The sequence below is a fragment of the Varroa jacobsoni genome, unplaced genomic scaffold (assembly GCF_002532875.2).
Source record: "Varroa jacobsoni isolate VJ856 unplaced genomic scaffold, vjacob_1.0 scaffold_44, whole genome shotgun sequence".
In the NCBI taxonomy this organism is placed as follows: Eukaryota; Metazoa; Arthropoda; class Arachnida; order Mesostigmata; family Varroidae; genus Varroa; species Varroa jacobsoni.
The window spans coordinates 372,759-395,672 of NW_019212946.1; the positions used below are offsets into that span (position 1 = coordinate 372,759).

At 40.1% G+C, this 22,914-nt stretch overlaps 1 protein-coding gene across 5 annotated transcripts in view; it reads left to right on the forward strand.

Moving 5' to 3' along the window:
• KCNQ (KCNQ potassium channel) overlaps nucleotides 1–22,914 on the forward strand; it is a 162,444-nt gene that overhangs the window by 77,489 nt on the left and 62,041 nt on the right. For all 5 annotated transcript variants that reach the window (XR_002680410.2, XR_002680407.2, XM_022833411.2 and 2 more), the window contains exon 3: nucleotides 6,465–6,668. Coding sequence is in view for 3 of the 5 variants with exons in the window: in XM_022833411.2 (XP_022689146.1) it covers nucleotides 6,465–6,668 (204 nt within the window). In the remaining 2 variants the exon portion in view is untranslated. The remainder of the gene's footprint in view (nucleotides 1–6,464; nucleotides 6,669–22,914) is intronic.

The following is a 22,914-nucleotide window of genomic DNA, read 5'->3' on the forward strand; positions in this document are numbered from 1 at the left end:
CACTCGATGCAATTGCTACTCGAGTTACGTCTGCCCGTTAATCCATCTAGCATCATGTACTTCCAAAATGATGATGGACAGTCCATTTGGATTCCAAAAGAATATACTAGCAGTTAATTAGCTTGGCATCAGAACATAAGCCAAATGCTATTTGTAGTATAATTGCTTTAAAAAGTAAATTGAGGTTAAGCTGATCATCCTTTATAATGGTATGGTTTCGTACTCAGGGCGTTCGACCTGTACCGCTCGCTAGCGACTGGTTGCTTCCATGGGCAACTAGTTCGTATACAATAGGATGAAAAATATAGAACAGTAGTCCCCGTAATTAGAGCGGTCGGTTTGTAATAGTAGAAGAGATGACTACGGCGAATGCTGGAGAGTGACCAACGCGTGTGTCGAAGTACGGGATCAACGATGCCCTATCCAGAAGCGTCCAACTGACCTCTGGCTTATGTTCCCCCCTTTTCTCGCAATTCATAGCTTCGCGACTCGACAAAGCATGAGTCACTAGTCAAACAGCCCTGAGGATGTCAGTAGCTCTAGTAGAACAAGCAAATAGAGTACGAGGAGCGGAAAACGAAATCGTGCACGCATGGAACGCTACGTCTTCTTTGCTTCGTCGTGGTGCTGTTGTTAGCGTTAGCGACTACCAGCGCCCGATGGTCTTGGAAAAAATGATAGTACTCATGCAAATTATTCGTGGGCTCAGATAGAGTAAGTGGTTTATTATTTAGCGTATTGAATTATATTAGAGGACCACGAAAGAGAAGTAGGGCAATTCCTGAGGGAGAAAGGAGGGCGCAGTGTTCTGTTAGAGATCAAGGATATTTGATCATGTACAATTACTTTTTTGTATCTTATGAACGTCGGCACGAAGTAGTACAAATATTGTCTAGTTTCGTGTCCTAACCCCCGCTCGTATCTGTCTTTAAGGAATCTTAGTAACGTTCGGAATAGTTTTTCAAAAGTTACCTGCAAAATGCGCAAGAAGATGTAGAAAAACACGATGTAGAATTAACGTTGATCAACAAAAAGTGGAAAAATTTGGCCATATATAAAAAAAAAGCAGCAGTGAAGCGTCCAGCGTACACCATTATGGTGTACGCTGGACGCTTGTTCCAACTTGGCTTCTTCTTCGTAGAGTCCTTCTTCCTACACAACGGGTTCAATGGCTGAGTTTAAATGCGGAAACTTTGAAAAAGGCACCAGAGATCTTGTGGTCGACAAACTGATAGACGGAGTTCGTTCACTGCTACGAAGAACTTTATATACAGTTGTTACAATAGAAGATGCAGTTATAGCAAATGCCTGGCGAGATAGCCGTTCCACATTGCTACTCATTCTCTCGATGAAACAAGGAATCTATATGACTCGATATATTATTCTTACCGCAGTACAGACCGAATTTCACGTCACTTTTCATTTCTTGTTTGCTGATTGGTTCGCTGATAAACACTGAGTTACTATTAGCAATGGCTGTTAGCGAGAGACTAGCAGGCGTACATGAGTTTACCTTATATCCCATCGCCATCGCCATCTGGTCAACCATATCAGGTACAACAGTTCAGGATTCAGCACCATCTAGCCCTTCCCAATTTATAGGACAGCATGCACAACAAATAGGACATTTAGACCAATGGACTGCAACATGAGGCCGCATATTTTCCATTTCTTCTCTATCTCTCTTCCCCCAACTCCATTTCCTGCTCCTGTTTTAATTCACCTTTCTTGCCGTTGCCCTCCTCTCTAAAAGCCAGGGTTATAAAACTTTATATGCGTCAGGTCAATTTCGATTGCGCGTCCATTAGACGCACTGAAGTAACATCCGGCATTAGCAGTTTGCCAGATGAACTTGCCGAGGTCCATTTACGGCCACAGGGAGTAGTGATGAGGAGTAAGAGCTTGCTCTTATTTTTTCGCTGCCAACATACATGTCAACGGTCAATATAGAACAGTTTACTGTAACTGCGACCAACCAAGTTGTGCTTCAGAAGAAGCCAAAACTCAGAAGAGTTTTGTCGGCCCTCTTTCCAACCCCCCTTATTCATCCCTTACAAGTGGCATATGTATAAGTGGTAACTCGGTCGGTAGTAAGCAGCTTTACTCGCATGTTCTGCACCTGTCTGTCAAAGACGTCGTGACAATTTTGTGAAAGTCTATATCTTGCTTTGCCTCTGAAACTAGCGATTTTTTTTAAGCATTATTCTTAATCAATTTTGCACGTTGTAGTTGTCTTTTATGATACTGAACTATGCCTGCTTAAGGAGCTGCTTGATCGAGCTTTACAATTCGAAGTTTGTACTTGCGCATAAAATTTGCATTGATCTTAAAAGTCTCTACGTATTTTGTTAGAGGATTTGTACGAGCATAGCGTCGCGTCTACATCTATCGCGAATATAACTGAATATCACAGTGCCTTTATTTTATCGATCATTTTTGATACGACACAAAATTCGTAAGCAATATTTTTCATAATTATCGCGCCCACATGGAGAGATGGAAGGTCTCTTCAATTTAACCAACTGAATTGATTGATGTCCAATGAAGTGTTGTCGACCCAGTCCGGTAGGAACATCATCATCTACTATGGCAAAATTGTATCAATAGCTGTATGTGTTAGACGTACTTTTTCTGTTGAGATTTGTCTCAGTGCGTTAGCAGCTAGCTGCTATTCGCATTCCTATATATAATTTCTCGATGCATGGCTTCTCGAAGTAGATCGAAAGTGGGGTCTGCTTGCCTACTAATCGCTCTTTTTAGGGCCTAGAAAACTTTATAATGAATGACACGAGGGTAGATCGGGAGAACGAGCGGATTGAAGCTAACGTCGAATATCTCTTTGATCTGTCCAGAAAGAAATTAAGGTTGCTTTTTACTAAGTAGCCAAACTGTGTGCTTTGGATTGAAGTGCCAACGGTCCATGAATCTCTTGAGGAATTCGAAACAGCGGTACGCGTTTATTATTTCATTTTCGGAAAGTATCTCATAGCAACAGATGCCCCTGATATCACTCGCAGATATTACCATTATCTTACATCCGACACTGAAGTTAACGCTCAATTTCTTCCCGAGGCGTCGCCATTCTCTGATCTGGCTTTTCTCCCTGCTGGCAGTAGTGACTCAGCTGCGCTACGCCTATTGCGATTGTATGCGGCAGGGGGATTTTTTCTTGTTAAGATTCCGTAATTTGCATGTGGAATATACTACAACGGACCTGAAGTTAAATCGTGTAGGACCAATCATTTACCCAGTTGTTGCATTTTCAGTATTCGGATTACGACTCTGTACATTGCTATATGTGGAATGGGTCGCTACGTTCTTCTCCAATACCCCAATCCCCGTTCCTAAAGCTTTTTACCATTCACGTACTTAAGGCATCTTTGCTTAATATATTCACCAATGTTCGATGATATTCCGGAGCATTGCAGCCTTTAGGCAACAAAAAGTCGGCCACTGAGCGTTAATTTTCAAGACATAAAAATTGTTTTTCGTTCTGAAATTGGTTTAGATAACTACATTACACTGCATTCACAAATGTATAGAAAAATGGGGTATTTACCAGCTGAATTTCGTCTGCTAATTCAAAAGTTAATCAGCGTAACTTGCGTGTAACAGTTCGATTATTTCCAATAATAAATTTGATGCTGTTTGTGTGACCTCCTATAGTTTAATTTCTTGTGATGGTTAATATAGATTCTCACTTTTACGTACATCAGGACAGCCTGTTATTATACTTTCGTATTATTGCTGCGATTTCTGGATACGACTTCACCTGCACGGACCTAATTCGTTGCTAATTTTTTTCAACTTTTCCTACCTACCTACCTACCTACCTACCTACGTACCTACCTACCGATTTGATCACACGTTGTTTATTTTATGGAATAAGTACAATTATTATATAATCAATAGAACGTTAGACCATGACGAATGTTTAGATGTACATCATACACATCTTCAAGTGTATTGAAAGAGAAAACATAATATTATTCGGGTAATTGTCTTTGATCAGATTCAGTATCGATAAGTAACGTTGTTGCAGAAGCACAGGGTGGAACGTACACCAGATTTACAAAATGAATTCCCAAAGATCGTTGCGCATTACGAACCAGTAGAGGCTCTTCTCCTGGTTCGGCATTGTATTCTGGGAAGGAGCTTTAAAGCAATTGCCTAGCAACTCTCTCAGCCTATAAGGCAGCAAAGATTTGAGTAGCTTCCTGTAGATTGAACCCCTATTCTTCTTTTATCAGAGAGGCTACCTCAATACTCGATACTATCGTGGTTCAGCAAAGCTTTTCAAATATTGATTGCGGTACTAATACGTTCAGTGTATAAGCCGAGTTATATTTCATTCGCCAAACTATTCAATTTTTTATATACTAGAGCTTTGAGCCAAGCTATTCGATAATATAAAAGCCGCAGTAAAGCCCTTCTTTCAAATTATTATATATGACTATCCGTGTCATTCCGGTTATGCTCAGCCCTTTTCCGTACACTATTGTTGGGAGAATGTGGCAACTGGCTCAGCTGTTGCAAACCTTTTATGCTGACTATGGAGAAGATCACCGCACGGAACAAAATTACCCGTTTTGCTTTCACGGATTAGGGTGCAATAACTTGACAGTACCTCTAGGTTATCTTCTTTCTGGTGCTTCGGCGGTTTCTGACCCTGAACCGTGAGGAACCGTTAGGAAAAGGAAACCATAGAAGAGGGCTCTTTTTTTAGTCACACTTATCGTCGATGCTATTTAAACAGTGACCGATCAGAACCTTTCTAATAAATTGTCTCGGTGGACCTAAGTAGTGCTTGCATTGGGACCGAAATCGTCAGACTAAGTTAAGATCGTAGATGTTTGTTTCAGCGTACTGATCATCGGCAGCGTTGTAATATCATGATCCTGATAACTCCTCTACGTTCTTGTCGTACCGTGAAGATGAGTCGGCTTCAATGAATGCTCGATCGCTAGTGCAAATACGTTAAACCGGATAGATTCATTGGCATTAATGTAGACCGCTAATATTTGAATAACGAGTGGATAAAAGTGCAGTGTTTTTAGATAGGGCCTCTGTTTTAGTTGAGTTACCGTCAGCTGTAAAACAGATGAGCTTCCTAGTTTCATATCGACTGGAGATATCAAACTTTTTCTACTAAACGTGTTTCAACATCGTGACTCAAATTCAAACCTGTTTCAACAAAAAAATAACTATTGTACTAAAAAAATATTGTCAATCGTAGGGTAATGGAGCCGTTTGCACGGTATTTCGAGCAACAAATTGAGAAAGGAGATCAGTAACAACGAGCCTTTAGAGGTTTCAGGCCTCACATATTTTATTAGTTGTGCATGCGTTTTAAATTGTTGTATTGTATGCTTAACAACATACGTTTGTTTTTTTGTACGTGGATTGGATCGGGCTCTTGCGCAGATACATTCTATCGATAGTGACTGAAATATGGGCTGTTCAGCGGCCATATATCCAGACATTCCAAAACATGCTCATATTCTCAAACTGTCGACCCTGCGCTAACCGTGCGGGTTGATCTTAAGTTTTGGAGTTTTCCTTTGGGCGCTTTAGCTACCCACAATGGTACAACTGTTTATTAGCTATAGAGATAAGCTTCTCTAGTGATGCATCCGGATATATAGCGGTAACATCACGTTTCCTTCAGAGGACAGCACACTCAGGACGTGAACCTTGAACCGAAAGCTTGCTTTTACGCGTTAGAGGCACATCCTCTTGCTCGTGAGCGAGTCAGCGATGGTTTCTGCTGATGAATTTTCTATCAATATAAAAGCCTTTTCGTTAAAGAGGATATGAAGACTGCTTATTGCCTTAGTCTTGAGAGAACTGAACAGGGAACTATCGATTCCATTGGCTTTATTACCCAAAAAGGACACTTGTCAAACTTTGTTGACACATGACGCATTTTGTGATCAATCAACGACATAATAAACATTCTTTTGTCGACGACCTAATCTAAATATTGGAAATACATCTTCGGGTGAGGTCGTTGAAGTATGAGGTCTGCGTTACTTTTTGTCTGTCGTGGACATTGTCTTGTTAATTTCGCTGGTGTCATTTTGACAACCGCATATGCATTTGCGTGAACTGTTGATTTGAAGCAGCCGCACAAGACTATAATATTTGTCCTGGCGGGGGAGAATAGCTGATCTCGTGTAAATTACAGAGAAGCGAACTGATTTTCGAAATGGCTGCAAGTTGGTTTTCTGGAACGAGCTTTACTTTAGCACGTTTATCGGCTCCAGATAAACGCATTTGGACAACTACAGGCGACCAGCCAGGAGCGGTATTGCGTTAGCTGCTGTACTTACTTCTTAACTAATCTTATATGTTTGCCATATATATTTGCATCTCCACACATTGGTGTGACTCTATTTACCTTCGATAACAGTACGTATATGCACATTTTAATCATCCTCATATTTCTGTATTTTAAATTGCAGATATAGTCGTAATAGTGGCGTCGATCGTCGTTCTGGCACTCGGGACCCAAAAATTCGCTGCCTCGGCTCTCCGAGGATTGCGGTTCTTTCAAATTTTGCGTATGGTCCGTATGGATCGCCGTGGCGGCACGTGGAAACTTCTAGGCTCCGTCGTGTACGCGCATCGTCAGGAACTAATAACTACTCTTTATATCGGCTTTCTTGGTAAGTTTAAGAGAGCTAGGCAAAACAAACTATGCGCAGCAAGTTTCCTCCCAGCGTGCATCAACAAGCCGTATTGGAGCATCATTTTACCATACTTTAATCAAATAGATGCAGACTTGGCAAATTTCCTTCACTTAAAATGTAAATCGTCTAACAAAAACTGATGGGTAAGCTAAGCGCGTATGCTCGTAACTTCTAATAGTTGTACTTGATGACTAATAACCGTGCCCGGATCAAACCTATATCATGCAATGTTCGCAGCAGTGGAATAGGAAGGTTAACAGGGTGTATCTTGCGCAAAAACATGCCCAGATATATTGCGCATGGCCATTTTTAGGCTTTCAAATATGTGTCACTTTAGAACAGTGCGCATGTTTAACAAGTTGAGTTATTATTATTAATCCTTTCTACTCCTCGGTCATCTCAGTTGTGATTAAAGACGCTGTTCTTCAGCTCAAACCAATACGTATACCTTGCACATGTGCAACCACACTCCGCCGACCTCAAGCATATATTTCAAACGCTTGATAGGCCAAATTGATTATTCGACGTTTACGCTTCTGATAAAAAATTTAAAGCTTGTATAGTAACATGATTGACTCGCTGTATCATTTGGACGTCCGGAACAGTTTTCGGGGCAGCGCGAAGTAAAACCTCGCTTAGTTAAGTTATCTATTCATAATGGGGGAATGGCTGAGTCGATTTGTCAAAACATTTCGTTTTTTACCAATTCCATCTCCACCCTTAACACCCCCCTGACTCAGAATTTGGCTGGATGGTCTGATCACCATATAATGGTGCGTCATTCCGCCTGACTGAGCTCCATTAACTATATACAAGGAGCAAGCAGGTTATCTCTTTTGAATATATCTCCTCTTGTTCTATACCACCCTTGTGTATTTATACAGGTAAATAAATTCGTTTTTGACCTACATTATTTAGTTATCGTTTAGTCTGCAATCTGACCAAGGTCCCGGATAGGCTGCTCTGACAGCTTAACTAAGCTAATTCTGCTCCGACTGCTGCTTCTGCTACACCAACGAAAGCGACTCTATTAAGGCCGTCGACCGCGTCCAAGAAATCCTCTGACTCGAATTTTACTCTACGGCATTGTTCCTCCTATGGTGTTACGACATGCCTTTGATAACCTGCATCTGCCTTTACGAAGCAAGGTAATCACAACGTAAATGGATTATGCAACGCCGTTACGCCCTACTGCGTTACTAAGTGTTCCTACTGTATTATCCTCGTCTTCTCGGCGGACTGTCAATCAAAAGCACGTTGACTAACACGGCTTCCAGATTCGGCTAAGAGTAAGTGGATCATTCAATCCACATCAGCTATAAAATAATTAACACAGCCAGCATCGATTGCCGTCGACCACTTGCGCGGCTTTCCCTGCGAGGACAGATATGAGCACAGCCATCTACCGGAAGTTAGCTCAATTTTGAAGTGGCAAGATGCAGAATGCGTTGATTCTTTCGACTTTTGTGATTACGTAGCGAGCAGGAATAACGCACGACTAAAAATGTGCCTAGGGCGTAACCGGGTAAGCAAGTTCATAGGAAAGTTTGTAAGCTGGCAAATTGAAGGGGCGACGGGGAAGACGGCAATAGAAAATAGAGTTGAGGAATAGCAAGGACGTGAGCGGGATAAAGGCAGCTCTTGTGGCCCATGATATTCAACCTAAGTGTCGTTTGCGTATTTAAATAACCATACAGCAGAACAGCGTCTAGCAACTAGTGATCCGTGGGCCTGTCTATTTGCCCATCTGCACGTCCATGCGCTTGCCCGTCGTCGTCCATCACACTATTGTCACTCGTAAGGTCCGACTCACTGAATGAATGCGTATGATCATACATATGATCTTTCTTGGCTCGTGTCGGCTTTTTGGACGGTGGCATTTTCGCTGTTTGGCCGGGTTCAGTTTTGTGTGCCTATTTGTACGTCGTTAATGTGGGTCGCTGTGTTTGCTCTATCCCAATAGCATCCTTAGCACCCTTTGTCTGAGTATCTCTTTATCTGCATGACCGGATATGAGTGTCCACAGAGAAAAGTATTCTTGTCACTATTGTGGGCGTTGCTATATCAACACGATGGACCGTCTACAGTTTGGCGAGCCTATTCGTCCTTGCCGTTGGTTGCTTCCTCTTTAAAAAGCAATGGATAAAGATGTTGTAGACAACACTCGGGCCACTGCTGTACGAGACGTTATCAGATCGCTAGTCCGTTCTATCCCACAGCTAACTACCTTCACACGACCAGAGGTCTGTTTGACACCAATAATTAGAAAAACGATAAGCTATGTAAGATTGCACGGGTAATAGTATTTTATATAAACGTTTCTACAAACTGTGAGTGACGACTGGTGATTTTTACTGTAGTATCGGCCAAACAACTAAATTCAGTAGCAAAATGTGCCTTGCTGTAGTCGCACACTCAGTGAGTTATACTAAAAAAAGTACATAGGGCATATTACCGCAGTTTCGAAATAAAATAGTTTTTATATGCTGGAGATATATATGTATACTGATACGTTTATAGAACTGCATAGTGGACCGTAAATACGTAATAAAGTATGTTTTTCTGTATGTTTATCCGCTAGTCCGTCTAGGAATCAATCTGCGACACCTGCTGTATGTTTGATGGCTGACTATAAAGGCAGGGGTTAATCACTGAACAGGAACGTGTTTGTCTTTGCGTCTCTTCTTTCCGGTTTTTCAGTGATTGATTTTAGTGCGCCAAGATGTGCACTGCAGGTTCTAACAGTGTCGAGGAATAAGTAATTCTGTTCCAAATGTCTTCTTTATAAAACGATTCGCACTATGTTTTTTTATATCTTGTTGCTCCTTCTTTACTATGTTGACAGCTCATTTAATTAATTGAAGTTCACACTTCGCTGTATTAATGGGCTATAAGTACGATAGCCAAGCCATAAATTGGGATGTTTTGTAAATTCATGGCTCTTAACTTAAGAAAGCGAGAACGGCTTAGCGTACTGCTTTAGCAACAGTTGGCGATGCTTTTACGCTAACCTTTAAGACCAATGCCCTGCAAGTCGGAAAAAAATGCATTTCTCCTCGACGCAACGAAAGCTTAGCGTCTCCATTAGTACGTACAGAGACACCACTTTTGATAAACCTGGCTAACGGCAGTAAGGTTTTCTGGTAAGGTTAGGAGGTAACTACAGCTACAAGGTGCTTAGGTTGAGTCCGCAAGAGCACGACAGAACCTCAGCAATCTGGGTAAAGGATGCCAAAGGTAGCATTAAGCAACACCAATGGAACGAGTTTTCGTTCAAGTTTCGAAAACGACCCGAGTCTAGAGTAAGCTCAAAATGGCCGGAGCTATGAAAGCTTGTGTGTGTGCTCTGCATGTCCACGTTACGGTATCGACTTACGTGTATTTCTATATGTGGGTTTGTTGGTAACTGTGACTGTGTTGTTCCTGTCTCGAACAACGAAAGATGGGCCGGGTGTAAGCGCTACTCTTGCCAAGATTAAAAATGCATCAGAACCTTAATGTTCTAGACTGAGGCAAAGCCTGAGGGCTATAGGTGGCAGTGAGTGGCTCTTGTCATCTCCAAACATACGACGCATTACCCGCGGCGACGCACTTGCTATCGACCCCATATCTCAGCTATAGCACAGACAGTAGAAATACGGGTCAATCGTAATGATATGGGAAAGCTCACACCAAAGGATAACAAAACTTACTACAAGGTGAAATAAAATTTTATAGCTTCTACGGTAAGACGATCAGCTGGTTTGGACTCCTTTTGCAATCGTTAATTTTAAACCACTTGCTGAACTGATGCTGTATTCGTCTAAAAGCCAAGGAGAGGCTCAGACCACTACTTTTCCCATTACGATAAGACATTACGATACAGTGAATGGGGGAAGGTGTCTTCTCTCGTTCTAATATAGCAAAATTGATATAAATGTTTCTTACTGATATTTCTGAATTTGTGCATGACATGACGCGTCAAGGCCTCTCCGACAGCAAAGCTACGCCGGGCATGGATTCTTCTTAAATTTATTTAGCATATACATATTTATATTGTTGCTCGTTCCTTCATATGTAATATTGATTAACTGAGTAGGAATTACAAGTGTTAATGCTTGACCAAATTGAATTAGGCCTCATTTTCATACCTTGTTTTAGCAGTATGTCTGACTCAATAGTGGTTGTTACATAATAATATTTCGTATATACAGTTTTTTCTAGTTTCCAGAATTTAAGATCTCACTATAGTTAAAATCGGACTCGACGTGCACTCAGCGGATGTTCATTGTTATTTTTCTGTCTAATGGTTCCCTGTAGAAAGGTCTAATAGGCACTCGAGGTCGTGCAGTAGGCTTTAGCCGGATGTCCTTTATTTGAATCTGTGCATCTATACCTCACTCAACTAGCCTACAGTCGGAGTGGAGTTGGTGAATGCAAGCACACGATACTACATGTCAAACGCGAAGCGCATGAGTGACGAATTTAACTCGGATCTGTCGGTTACAAGCTCAGTCATAAAACATAACCAACCTAACGGCGGTGCCTCTTGGCTGTTGTTTTTCTCCGTATGCTTCGCCCTCTGTTACAGCTTTTCTTACTGCTACGAGACCAAAGAGGCCCACACCTTTTTCTTCAAGAGCATCGTTGTATGCCTGTGGACTTGACCTTATGTCTCGATATTTTTATACTCTCTCCTTTCTAAGCAAAACCTGCACAATAGGATGCTGTATCGCGCCGTTTGTCACAATCCGCTTTATACTCGAAAGAATTCATGATTCGCACGAACTCCAGTTGACCACATGGTGATTACAACAACACAAATAGTCTTATACATCTTTAACTGTGCTACAAACTTCAGTCAGAGTGCAAAGTTCGACTATATGCTGTTAATTCCAGAACTTAGTATGAATCATATAAATAATAAGTGAGTTGATGCTTTGTATGTCTATAGTCGACTAACAGCTCTTTCTCCTGGTACCCTTTTACTACGCTTTTTACGCTTACACGCTTAAATGTTTCATGAGAAACAGGGTTTCTGACTCACTCAATAATTGACTATAAATTTTTATCAGCGGACCGATACTGCTCCACAATATACTCAGGTAGTTGCTTGATTAGATTGACTACATAAGCTCGAAGCACCTAACTGTGATTGAGGCACTGGCAGATCACTGGCCTCTGCACATTCGGCTCCCACAGAATCACTCCACCGTTTAACTGAAAAAATCTCTGGCTGATCAACGTTTTCTTCTACAATTTCTGTCGTACGAATCTGACCTATTAAACTTCCCTTAATCCCGCTTTCTGTTCTAGGGAACGTTGTCCAGAACCTCCTGCTCCCTTGTAAGTATCAGAGTGCTCTCAACGCCCTAACCCAGTATCTTTTTGCATAATCGTCCAGAAACTTGCCCAGAAAATTGATAACAAAGTTTCGATTGGCGCATAAATTAATCATCCAATAAGTGCCCTATACGGAAGATCACCAGCTAAATCATAATTTCCATGCAAGTGACCATTGATCGGTATGCTTGCCGGCTTATCGTGCGGCACCTGGAACAGTTCCACGATATATGTTGTCCGACTCTTCGTCTATAGCAATCTCGTGTCCTTCGAGATAGTTTATCTGTAATGCAAAAATATTTTTGGCTCTTAAATCAGTAATAGTTTCTTGCTAAATTAGTCACAATCGTATTGCCTATACATACGAAGATCAAAATTAAATTCCTTTTTTCCTAGTATAATAATAGGTACGTGCCAGACTAAATAACACATTTGTTTTTTGTTGCTTCAGTCCGTAAATTATTTTGTGCAACCTGTAAGCGTTTTCTGGCTGGTCAACATTCAACTTTTCCTATATATACATACATACATATATTTCGCCTGGTAAAGTAGCTGCTAGAAATACTCTAGACATGTCTGTCTCTTCAACGTTAAAATATTTTTAGATAAAAATAAATCGTACTCTTCTGAAGATCTCAAAATGAAAAACTAGCGCGAATACGTTCGGCTAGTGCCGATTATATTGTCAAGTAAATCCGCGTATTACGACTCCCGCACGCAGTTTCTCGATCTTCCTATTCTGAGTTGAAAATCCATCGATTGTCGATAGATCTATTTTCGAGTGGTAGGTTTTAATTCTCTATACTCAGTGCTTATCCATCGCATTCAGTTCTTCTATAATCATCTGCTCTTACTTTTTTCGCTGACATGAACTAGCGTTTCTCTAAAGCTCCACCACCAGGGCCCCATATTTGCTCGGTCTTCTGATTGATGTTCTGTCCCTTAGCTGGGTTCGTTTTGTGCCATCTTCGATGTCGTCGGTTTCCCACGGTGGTTCGTAGGCTCACAAGCAATCTTTCGGTTCATTTTCGCATTGGGTTGATGTCTCTTATACCCCGTCGTGTTTGCCAGAGCTGCCAGTACATGGCTTGTCTCGTCTTATGATTCGATCTACTTCTAGCAATGGCTGCCGAACTTTTGTTGCTACGCCGTTAGGAACCCAAGGTTTTTGACCGCATAATCCGGTTAGTTGCACGATCCTAGAGTCCATAGATGTTCACATAGAATTCAGGTTGACAAAGACTACTGGATGGCTAAAAGCAACCACCTTTCGTTTACTGGGGTTGGAACCAACCTCGGTAACATCTCGCATCGAATGGGTAAGGATTATTTGACAGAGGTTGTCTTTGTGTAATTATTTTGCACGGCGGCAAGTTTGCTTTCGTATTATTGATGACCAGTTTTAATAGACGTACTGTGTATACTGCAGTTTTTATTGGCCAGCAAGTTTGCATAGAGCAACATTGTTCGAACTAGCTCGAATATAGTTCTATGTGTCAGTTCCGAAATGCCATTTGATCCAGGTGTATAACGTGAAATAACAATAAACCCTTCTTCCACATTACTCAGACTTTTCCTGGGATACTATGCGATCCTTTTTCTCCATTCCTTCACAGCGGTTTAACATTTTCATCAGTGTGTATTCAATACCATCCAAGATAATCCCACATGACTCAATCATTTCGGTTTCGTTCTTGAGCATATAAAATTTGCTGTACTTTGAGATGATTACTACCTGGTGTTGATCATTACCCAATATCGATTCTTTAAGAGAGTACAAATCTCACGTGTCAACGCCACTTTGAGCCGGTTTTTTGTAATAGCTAGCATGATGCTGTTTGTTCTGAATATAAGTTTCACATTTGGTATCCTCACCACGCGAGCGCTACAACTCGTTCCCATGTAAGAACTCTGTCCTCCCCAATACAGCAGAGCATGGAAGTCCTAGAGACCTATTTGCGGTTTATTGATATGCGCTTCTAGTTTTACTTAAATCTCATTCGACGTCTTGTTTGTTGGCTTGAAATCATACAGACGTCCCTCCATTTTTACCCTTGGCTTAGTCTTGCGTTCACGTAGTATGATCGCATACCTGTTACATTCTATCTTTCAGTTCCCCTCCGTTGGACCAGCGAACGATATTTGCATCTTGAAGACAAATAGCACCTCGGTCGTCAAATGCCGGACCGTCATATCTTTCTTTCGCGTGATTAGCCTCACGGTTCCGAAACCAAGGGCTTGAACTACCAGTTTTCCTTTAACCTATCACCTTTTGATGTTCTGATGACATATAGTTCTTAAACAACTCGATACCATTCAAAACGTTGCTCGTATTACATGAGTCTACGATCTATACGTAGACATCTATTTCCTCCATGCGATGTACCTGTGTGGCCTTGATTGGTTACAGTCATTCCAGTTTTGCAGGACTGCATTCTGTAACTCCTATTGTTGCATTTTTAATAAGGAATGGCTTTATGTTGAAAGCTTCTTCATTAATTCCAGGGATTAGCTTTTGAGCTGTACTTGTGCGAAGGGTTATAAGAGTAATCTTGCCTTTTACCTTTCATGGTTAGCCTGGGCCCCGCAGTTTGATACACCCGACGATCACTTTGTTTTTTTTTTTATTAGACTTTCTTTTAATTATTCCTTGCATCAAATCGGCCCCACTGAACCAGCAAGCATTGTTACTACCCTGGCGAAACGCCTCCCTGCTTCCCAGAAGATATTCTAGCAGTTTAGTTTGAATAGAGTTAGCTGGATCTTTAGCTTTTGCTATTGTGATCCTGTTGAAAGATCGCATATTCATCTTCGTTGTTTCTGTCATGTCATGCGTGAATGTCATGAATTAGTGAAGGGTATTCTGGCCAAAAACATTAAGTGCAGCACACCTAGATTTGTCTCCATGTTGATTTAACACTGTCTTAATCATTCTTCTTTGTAGATTGTTATGATAATTTCGGGCTCGAGAACATTCACCAGGACGGCATAGGCTTCGCGCTTTCAAAGGTTCTGTTTTCTTTTCTTTATTCATGGCTGTTTGATTTTTTAGTATCATTAACTAAATGAGTTTACCAGAAGCTACTATTTAGAGTTATCGCTGTCAGATATCGCTGTCTTCTATGAGAAAAAATTGGAACCAGTGGTTGACGACCCCCATATCAGTATTTGCGTTGCGGCTGCTTTCATGGCCATTTCGACTGGAAATATTCTTTACAAGTACCCACATTCACACATGTACCTCAGGTCACTCCACCAAACACCACAAAGCTGAATCTAGTTACACAGCGAACTAAGTTTAGCCGAAATTAGGGTTTCATGATGATAACAGCCTGTACCATATTACACTAGCTTAACAGTCGGAACGAAGTTGGCAAATGCGCACACTTAATTTCTGTTGAATGTGAATTGCAAGAGTAAAGAATTTTAATCGTGCCTGTCAGCCACAGGCTCAGTCGGTAAAAACGGTTAGCCTAGGCACGGCGCCTCTTCGTACACTTCGCCCTCTGTTACCGCTATTCTTACTGCTGTGAGACGAAAGAGGCCCGATGCTGAGAGTATATTCTCATCAACAAAACTAACTCACGTGGAAGCACGATCTACGAGTATCGTTCTTCGTGCTTCCACGTTCTTTTTCACAGCGCTGCTTTGTCCATAACTTTCTATAGTGCTGGGTTTAGAAAGAATTCTAAATCGCATAGTACTCCTACGATTTAATCTCTTTTGATAAAATTGACAATTTGATTTGAAAATTAACAATAAAGTTATTGATGGCACTTATAGACCATGTCCTACTGGTCAGAAAGAGAAGATTTCATTAGTGGTGTGAGATCTCAATGTAAATACCGCTTCGAACTTCCACTATAAAATTACCACGAATTTGTTAAGTTAAATAGCTATTATACTGTGGACCCCTTTGCGTCGACTTCGTCGTAAAAAAACACAAGACATTTTCAGTTAAGAGAAAAAATTATGCAAAATAAGTCTTACTAAGAAAGGACTTACCTCAACTCGTACAACTTGAAGCCTGTTAATCGCCCTGTCACTGTGCATCTCTCTCTTACAATAGCAACAATAATTACCATAGTAGAACAGGAAGAATTGTCAAATATGGTTTTTAGATGATGTGTGTCAGCTGGAGCACTGTTTGTTGTTGTTACAACAATAGTTAATTGTGTAAAGGTAAGTTAGAGGTCCTAACGTATGAAAATATCCAGTTTCGAGCACAAATATAGTAATTATTTTGGATAGACTGTCCACCACATAATGAGAAACAAAGGCTAATCTATACACGCTTGTAACTGAGGTATTGTATTCAATTAATTGAGCCCACATTAAAAAAAATTCTCATTAAGCTCCAATCAAGAGCTCTTGATAGGAACAAAAACATTTTTCTTTTTTTATTTATTTATATTCATCGATAGAAATACACGGGATCATCAAATTAGAAAAAAATTAAGTCACATTGTCTGAGTTTCTCACAGTACTAAGCTCACGCCAGAACTATCGGAGGACTCTGCCCCACAACTACCCATATGTGGAAAAAGAAATGTTTAATGTATTTTTTTTTTATATTTCAGTTGCTGGAATAAGGTAATCTTTTTTAGAGGCTACAAATAAAAAATACAGCTATGAGGAGCAATTAGGTATTATTATCGCAGCCTGATCGGGCATTTAATGCTATTTCGGGTTTAGGATGGAAAGGGGTCCCCGAGCTTGGCCACTGCTCAGTGGTAAACGCAAACGTAGCGCTTTTGACATGTGCTGTGCCTCAAAAGCTGGTCACTCTTTCAAAAAAGATCCTACTATTGCTCAGAGGAGCAACGCCATTTAAATAGCACTAACTAAGTAAAATCACATCTCTTCCTTTTAAATGCGAAACACGGTCGTGGTGGCTTTTTGACATGTTGTTCCCATCATTATATGTTCCCAAAGGGTCATGCAGTTACGAACAAACGTTTATTAAATAAAGCCAAAAAAATTACACCTTGCAATTCCTTCTGTTTGTCTCTTTTTTCCCGTGAATTTAACTATCTATGTCACGCTGGACATACTATATGGCATGTAGTTCATGTCGTGTATTAGAACAATAGTCGAGATAATGTCCTGCTTTTAAGGGTTAATACTGATGTCGTTTAACTTGTCCTAACTACAGCGGCAGGAATAAGCGACGCCACCATAGTTTGCTTCTTCTTCGGAAACTCTCTCTCTCTCTCTCTCTCTCTCTCTCTCTCTTTTCTTGTCAGCTAGCGGTCGTCCATTTAGCTTTTATCTGAAGTAATCCGCTCTTACAAACTCGTACTATTATCTTCTCAACCCCAAATGCAATGGTTTTTTGCGCACTTGTCCAACCGCCCCCCTCTTTGTTTGAAACGTTTTCTATGAGTTTCTGAAAGAACCCAATAATCGAAGTCAGCGACTCGATCGTTCATGCGTACGGAACCATTTTCACATGGGAAACGGTGGAAGCATCTCTAAATTAGCAATGAAACAACAGTAGTTCCTGTTGTTACTGCTGCTTTTGTTGTTACTGTGTGAATGAGCGCAATCAAGCAAGCGGGGCCTCACTTCACTTGGATGAAAAATAGAAATTGGTAGGCGCCCTCCAGTTTCTATTATGAACTTTTAAGTGAATTTGTGTGTAAGGGATGCTTGCTTAATAACATGCTATACTATGCTACTCCGATGTTCGCAGCGCTTGCAACTTTTGATGGGGTGTAAAATAAAGAAACCAGCATGACGACGCGAAGTCATTAATGTTTGGTATTATTTTTGGGTGACAATTGAGGCCCACCCCCATTAAACCCAAACAAAAAGTACAAACGACGAAAGCACTGGTCATAAATGATTTAACGCATCCTACATGAGGAAAAAATGCCAAGATAAAAACCTTTTTCTCCTTATATTGACATCTTTAGGTATCCGTATTGCTATACGCAATTATCCCGTTTGTTTGACTAAGTAATTATAAGCATTGCCTCTACAAGAACCCTGATTAGACTTAGCAAAAATGAAGAAGCAAAATTTGAAAATTAATTAAAAATACAATGTTTGCCTTTTTAAATTTCGCACATAGTGTTATGGCAATCTAATGATGAAACGGTTAGGCTAGAAGAATAAGAAGTACTTCACTCGAAAGCGAAGAGCATTCGTAAATCCCTGACGTCTATTTGTTGACCCTAGAATATTAGTGCACAGCGTTATGGAAAAAAATCATAAGACCCACGAAGCCTTACACATCCTTACAGGATTTCACGTGTTTTCGTAGTCCCGATTGGATTGGTCAAAAAGTAATGGCGCTCTTCTGCCCCACAAGAAATACGACATTTCACTTGAATTCCAGCAATGGGGTACTTCATTACGCTTTCGCTTCCAACTCATACGAGCTTTTTTTTTTGTTAACCGATTTCAGTTACTTATTCAGTTTCGTAAAACGTTCTCAGTTCTTATGTTAAAGAATTCGCCCACCCACTTTTTGAGACTCTTAATTGTAAGCGTACCGTTACGGATTTCGTTGGCTGCTATTCAGAAAGATCGTAATTTGTCAGAACAAAGTTTGTAATATACGGTAACCGCAAAACAATATTTCACTCAAGGCCCTGCAGGGCAGCTTTAATTATTTTTATCGTGTGACCCTTTGTTAGGTGACCTTGCTTTGTTTGCGCCGTTTTCGTACATGGTCGAAGGGCAATGAGAAGGCGTAATTCGTTGTACTGTTTACTCAGCTGATAAAATATAAAGACGATTTGTGTTCACGAACGTGTGTAATTCTGTTTCCGGGTTAACTGTTGTGTCAAAACGGGGTGCATCCTGCAATTCTGAGGTGCCATCTTTAGAGATGTCTTCTCGGATACGGAGTCTACCCGGTAGATGACACAATAATCCTGGGTTACCTCTGCAGCTTTTTGACTCCCGCAAAAAGGAAAAATAAATTAAGTACCCAAGCTAATGCCCCTTTATACCCTTTAATGTCTAGTTGCTTTCCTAGCACAGTCATGTTTGGAGTCTGAATCCCACATTCTGCTATATATATATACATAGCGAAATTACAGCTGCTTTATAGAGGTGGTAGAGTTGCCGAAGGGAATATAGAAGTAAACAAACGGTGGAGAGGGAAAGCGGAAAGGGTATATTGAAGAGCCCGCCATTATTTTTTTACTAACTTTGTCTCATAACTATTCTAGCCATTCATTTCCATTCGGTCCGATTCAATTGAAGAAAGGGTAAAAATTTCATATTACTACGATATAGTAACTGTAATAAAAGACATGCAAAATGGAAAGAAGCATAAATTGGTCAGGCGCTAGTCTTATAAATTTCATGAAAATCGCTCCTCACTTAGCAGCTAATTTGTTTGTGTGAGCCTCGAAACGGTAAGTGGTTAATCGAGTCTGATGTCTACGTGCTTGAATAAATCATAAACGTGTTTAATAAATACACAATTACAGGACGTATTCTGCACCTATAGTGCCCATTATAGGAATTTTAATCGTATCGGCATGTTGCTACAATGCCCTTAACTTAATTCTACATATCGAGCTTTTACACAGTGAAACACAGCAAGACGGAAGCTTGTGGCAGACTCCCTCCAAATGTTCATCACGTAAATGGAAGAGTCTAAAATTAATGGTAAATATAGCACATATTACTATAAACATTGTAGTTCCGTAATCTATACAATTAAGAACGAAGATCATCTTATCATTTAATAAACGTTATTTTGCCGTAAGTACGTTTCGAGCATGTTCCTGACAAATTATTCAGCTATTGAATCGCAGAGAACAAAGTACTCATTCCTAACAAGCAACTCGATGATTCTGCAATACTCCTAGCGGTTATCCTTTTGAGTAATATCATGATAATCATTTCTGAGTAATATAACCGTATTATTTTTAATTATATTGATTTAGTAATATTAGTCGCTATATTTTCTGCTGCTGAAGCTTTCTAACCTCACGTGTGCTCACCAAATAGAATGAATTCAATAAGATCAGAATCGGAATCCTATCACTAAAACTTGCGACAGGCGGCTGTGTGCCAATGGCATTAAAGTTCTAGAGAAGTATCTGTACTATTGCTCCCAGTGACTTCTTTCCAATTAAAGATTGTGATAATCAAATAGTTAGAACGATTAAGATTATTTTTTATCACCGTAGTGAAGCTAAGGGCTTTTACTTTACAGGGTAAGATCGATCAGTCTAGCTCGAATAATTACGTATAATATAATTATGAACTCTTATTAATATCTTTGTTTGGTTAACGCAATTAATACTTAGAGGAAACGTCATTTCTGACAATATCGTAATGTCGACAGGCCTTCCTCAAACTAATGTGCTAGGATTTCTTATTATACATTAACTGTATCACATTCTTTGTTGACAAAGACTCTTCTGCTACAGGGCTCTTTTGTTTACATATAGTGGACGATTTTCTTGCCTGGCCGCTACTGGTCAAGCTCAGCTTAACGTAAGGTCTTTTGTATCTACAGTCTTTTTCAGTATCGGACAATAGCCGAACTCAAGAATAGTTGTCTGGAAAGCTGCTCGTTTGTATTATGATTGATATTATGCTAGCTGAACCTGTAGATCGGAAACATTTAGGTAGAGTAAATGACGAAAGAATGCTCCTCGTATACCTTTGTATTTTACAACTGACAAAGCGTACGCTTTATTATGTTCAGGATATCTTCTTCCTTACCATCAGGTGAGATACAATGATTACGTTTAATATTCTGTGTTACATGGACGCATAAATTATTAAGCATTACAATATCTGTTAAATCTGTCTTGCCTGTTCCGTCCGTTAATAGGCATCAATTTACTTACTACTCGGCATACCTATATCAAAAATGGGCAAATATTGCCCGGAATCAGTGGAAAATAAAAATAGAGCTGGGGAAAATGAAACCTAACCGGGAGCAAATTATAACTAGTTAGATAATGGAGGGGACACACAGACACAACATAGTACCAAACTGAAGAAGTTTGTAGACGTTTCGTCTCGACTGATGACTCCCGAAGTAGTAACTCAGTTGTAGGTACACTGAAAATATATGAAAAGGGGGCAAAAGCATATAGCCGACATCAAAATAGTAATTTAATTAGAAGTTGTTTTGATCTAATTCGCTTAATAGCTTAACGAGGAACAAGTTTCTTCTGAAAAATTTATGTACATATATGTGCGCGCTATGTAGCGGATCGGTAAAAGGTAGCAACATGGATGTCGTGTTATCGTCAAGGGATTTTATCTATTACATTTTTATTGCTTTTAGAACTCTGAAGTAATAACATGTTTTTGACGTCGAAACATTTAGAGTCCAGCGCCTTTTTTTTTTCTAGAACCCTGCTAAAATCTAAACCTCATTCTGAACCTGATTAGAGTTAATAAAGAAAAGGCTGAGTTCGATATCCTTGAGATCGCAATAGAATCATAACTTTCAAAGCTGTCAGAGGCGAAGGCATAGAAAACACTATTTTTTCCTTATATACCGAATCTGATCCGAGAATGATAGTGCCTGCAAGCATATACACCATAATGTAAAGCTAAGCTGTACATTCGGGAATGGACATCAGTGCAACAGTCTGTTGCTACGCTGTCATGTTAGAGTGGAGCGTGAAAAAGGTTGTAGCAGTCACGGATAATGTTGAGAAGAGGCGCTACCGGAACGTTTAGGGTAACGAGGTTTGCAGCCAGGGCGTCAGGCTCCTCAGAGTGACGAGAACACTCGATGGATGATACTGGAAAGAGGGAGAAGCTGTATCTTCAAACACACTTAATTAAAATTATTCGTGGAAGGGGTTCCTCTAGCTGAGCACATCTGTGAGTTAAGTGGTTAAATTCCATACATATATGATAATAGTGTACGCTTTTTCTATATCATATATTTGGTGACAGATAAGGTATCGATAACGATATATATATTGCAAACAGCTGTAACGCCATTCGTACGCGTGCATGCGGGACTACAAGGAAATATTATGTTAAAAACGACAGGCGTCGAAGAAATTAGATTTAAGATAAAATAAAAAATATCGCAGGGTCAAATGCAAATTGAAAGAAAATTACCTTTATGAATCATTATCTCGATAACTGTAAAGAATCTGCGAATTGTCCAGGTTCTCAAGTCTTATTTAGTAATTGAGACAAAAAGGATTTTCAAGATTCCTTTATTTTCTACGGTAAAAACGAACAAGCGTTTTGTCCGAATAACGGCTAACAATATGTCAAAAATATCCTTACTTCCCCGATTTTTCAGATGATTTACTCGTAATGGAAATTCAAGTATTAAAACATACTTGTCCTTGAAATTGAGGAATAAATGCAAAAGTATCAGAGATCAACTGTAGCACAGTGGTATTATGATAAGGATATTATATTTATTATTGGATTATCGGATGATCACCAGCTACGGTAGCAGACGCGAAACACGGAGCACTTTTTCAGTGAACAGTGGCGGTGAGATAATGAGATCATCCACGCAGTGTCATGAAATTACTATGATAGGGTCATGAATTGAGGCAACGCTATTATCTCGACGGTACTGACTATGGCAGGCCCGCAACAATTCGGATTGAAATCTTTCGTCCAGGTCGAATAGTCTGAAATCCCTTACGTTAGATTGATAACAGTAAGAAAATTGTGCTCGATAGCATTTGCTGTATGTGTGTTATACAGACGGCATTGGAATTTTGTAGCGCGAAAACCTCATCAAAGGACCAACGCCCGTGCCACAGTGGGGATGAACTACTGCGGGAATAGAATAACTTGAACGGACTATAGGAATAACAAATATAGTATGGTACATATAGTATGGTAATAAAACAGGTGTACTAAAGTTAAACTCCAAGACCTGCTTGGTTTAAACTTATTGTAGTTTATACTAAACAAGCCCATAAACTTT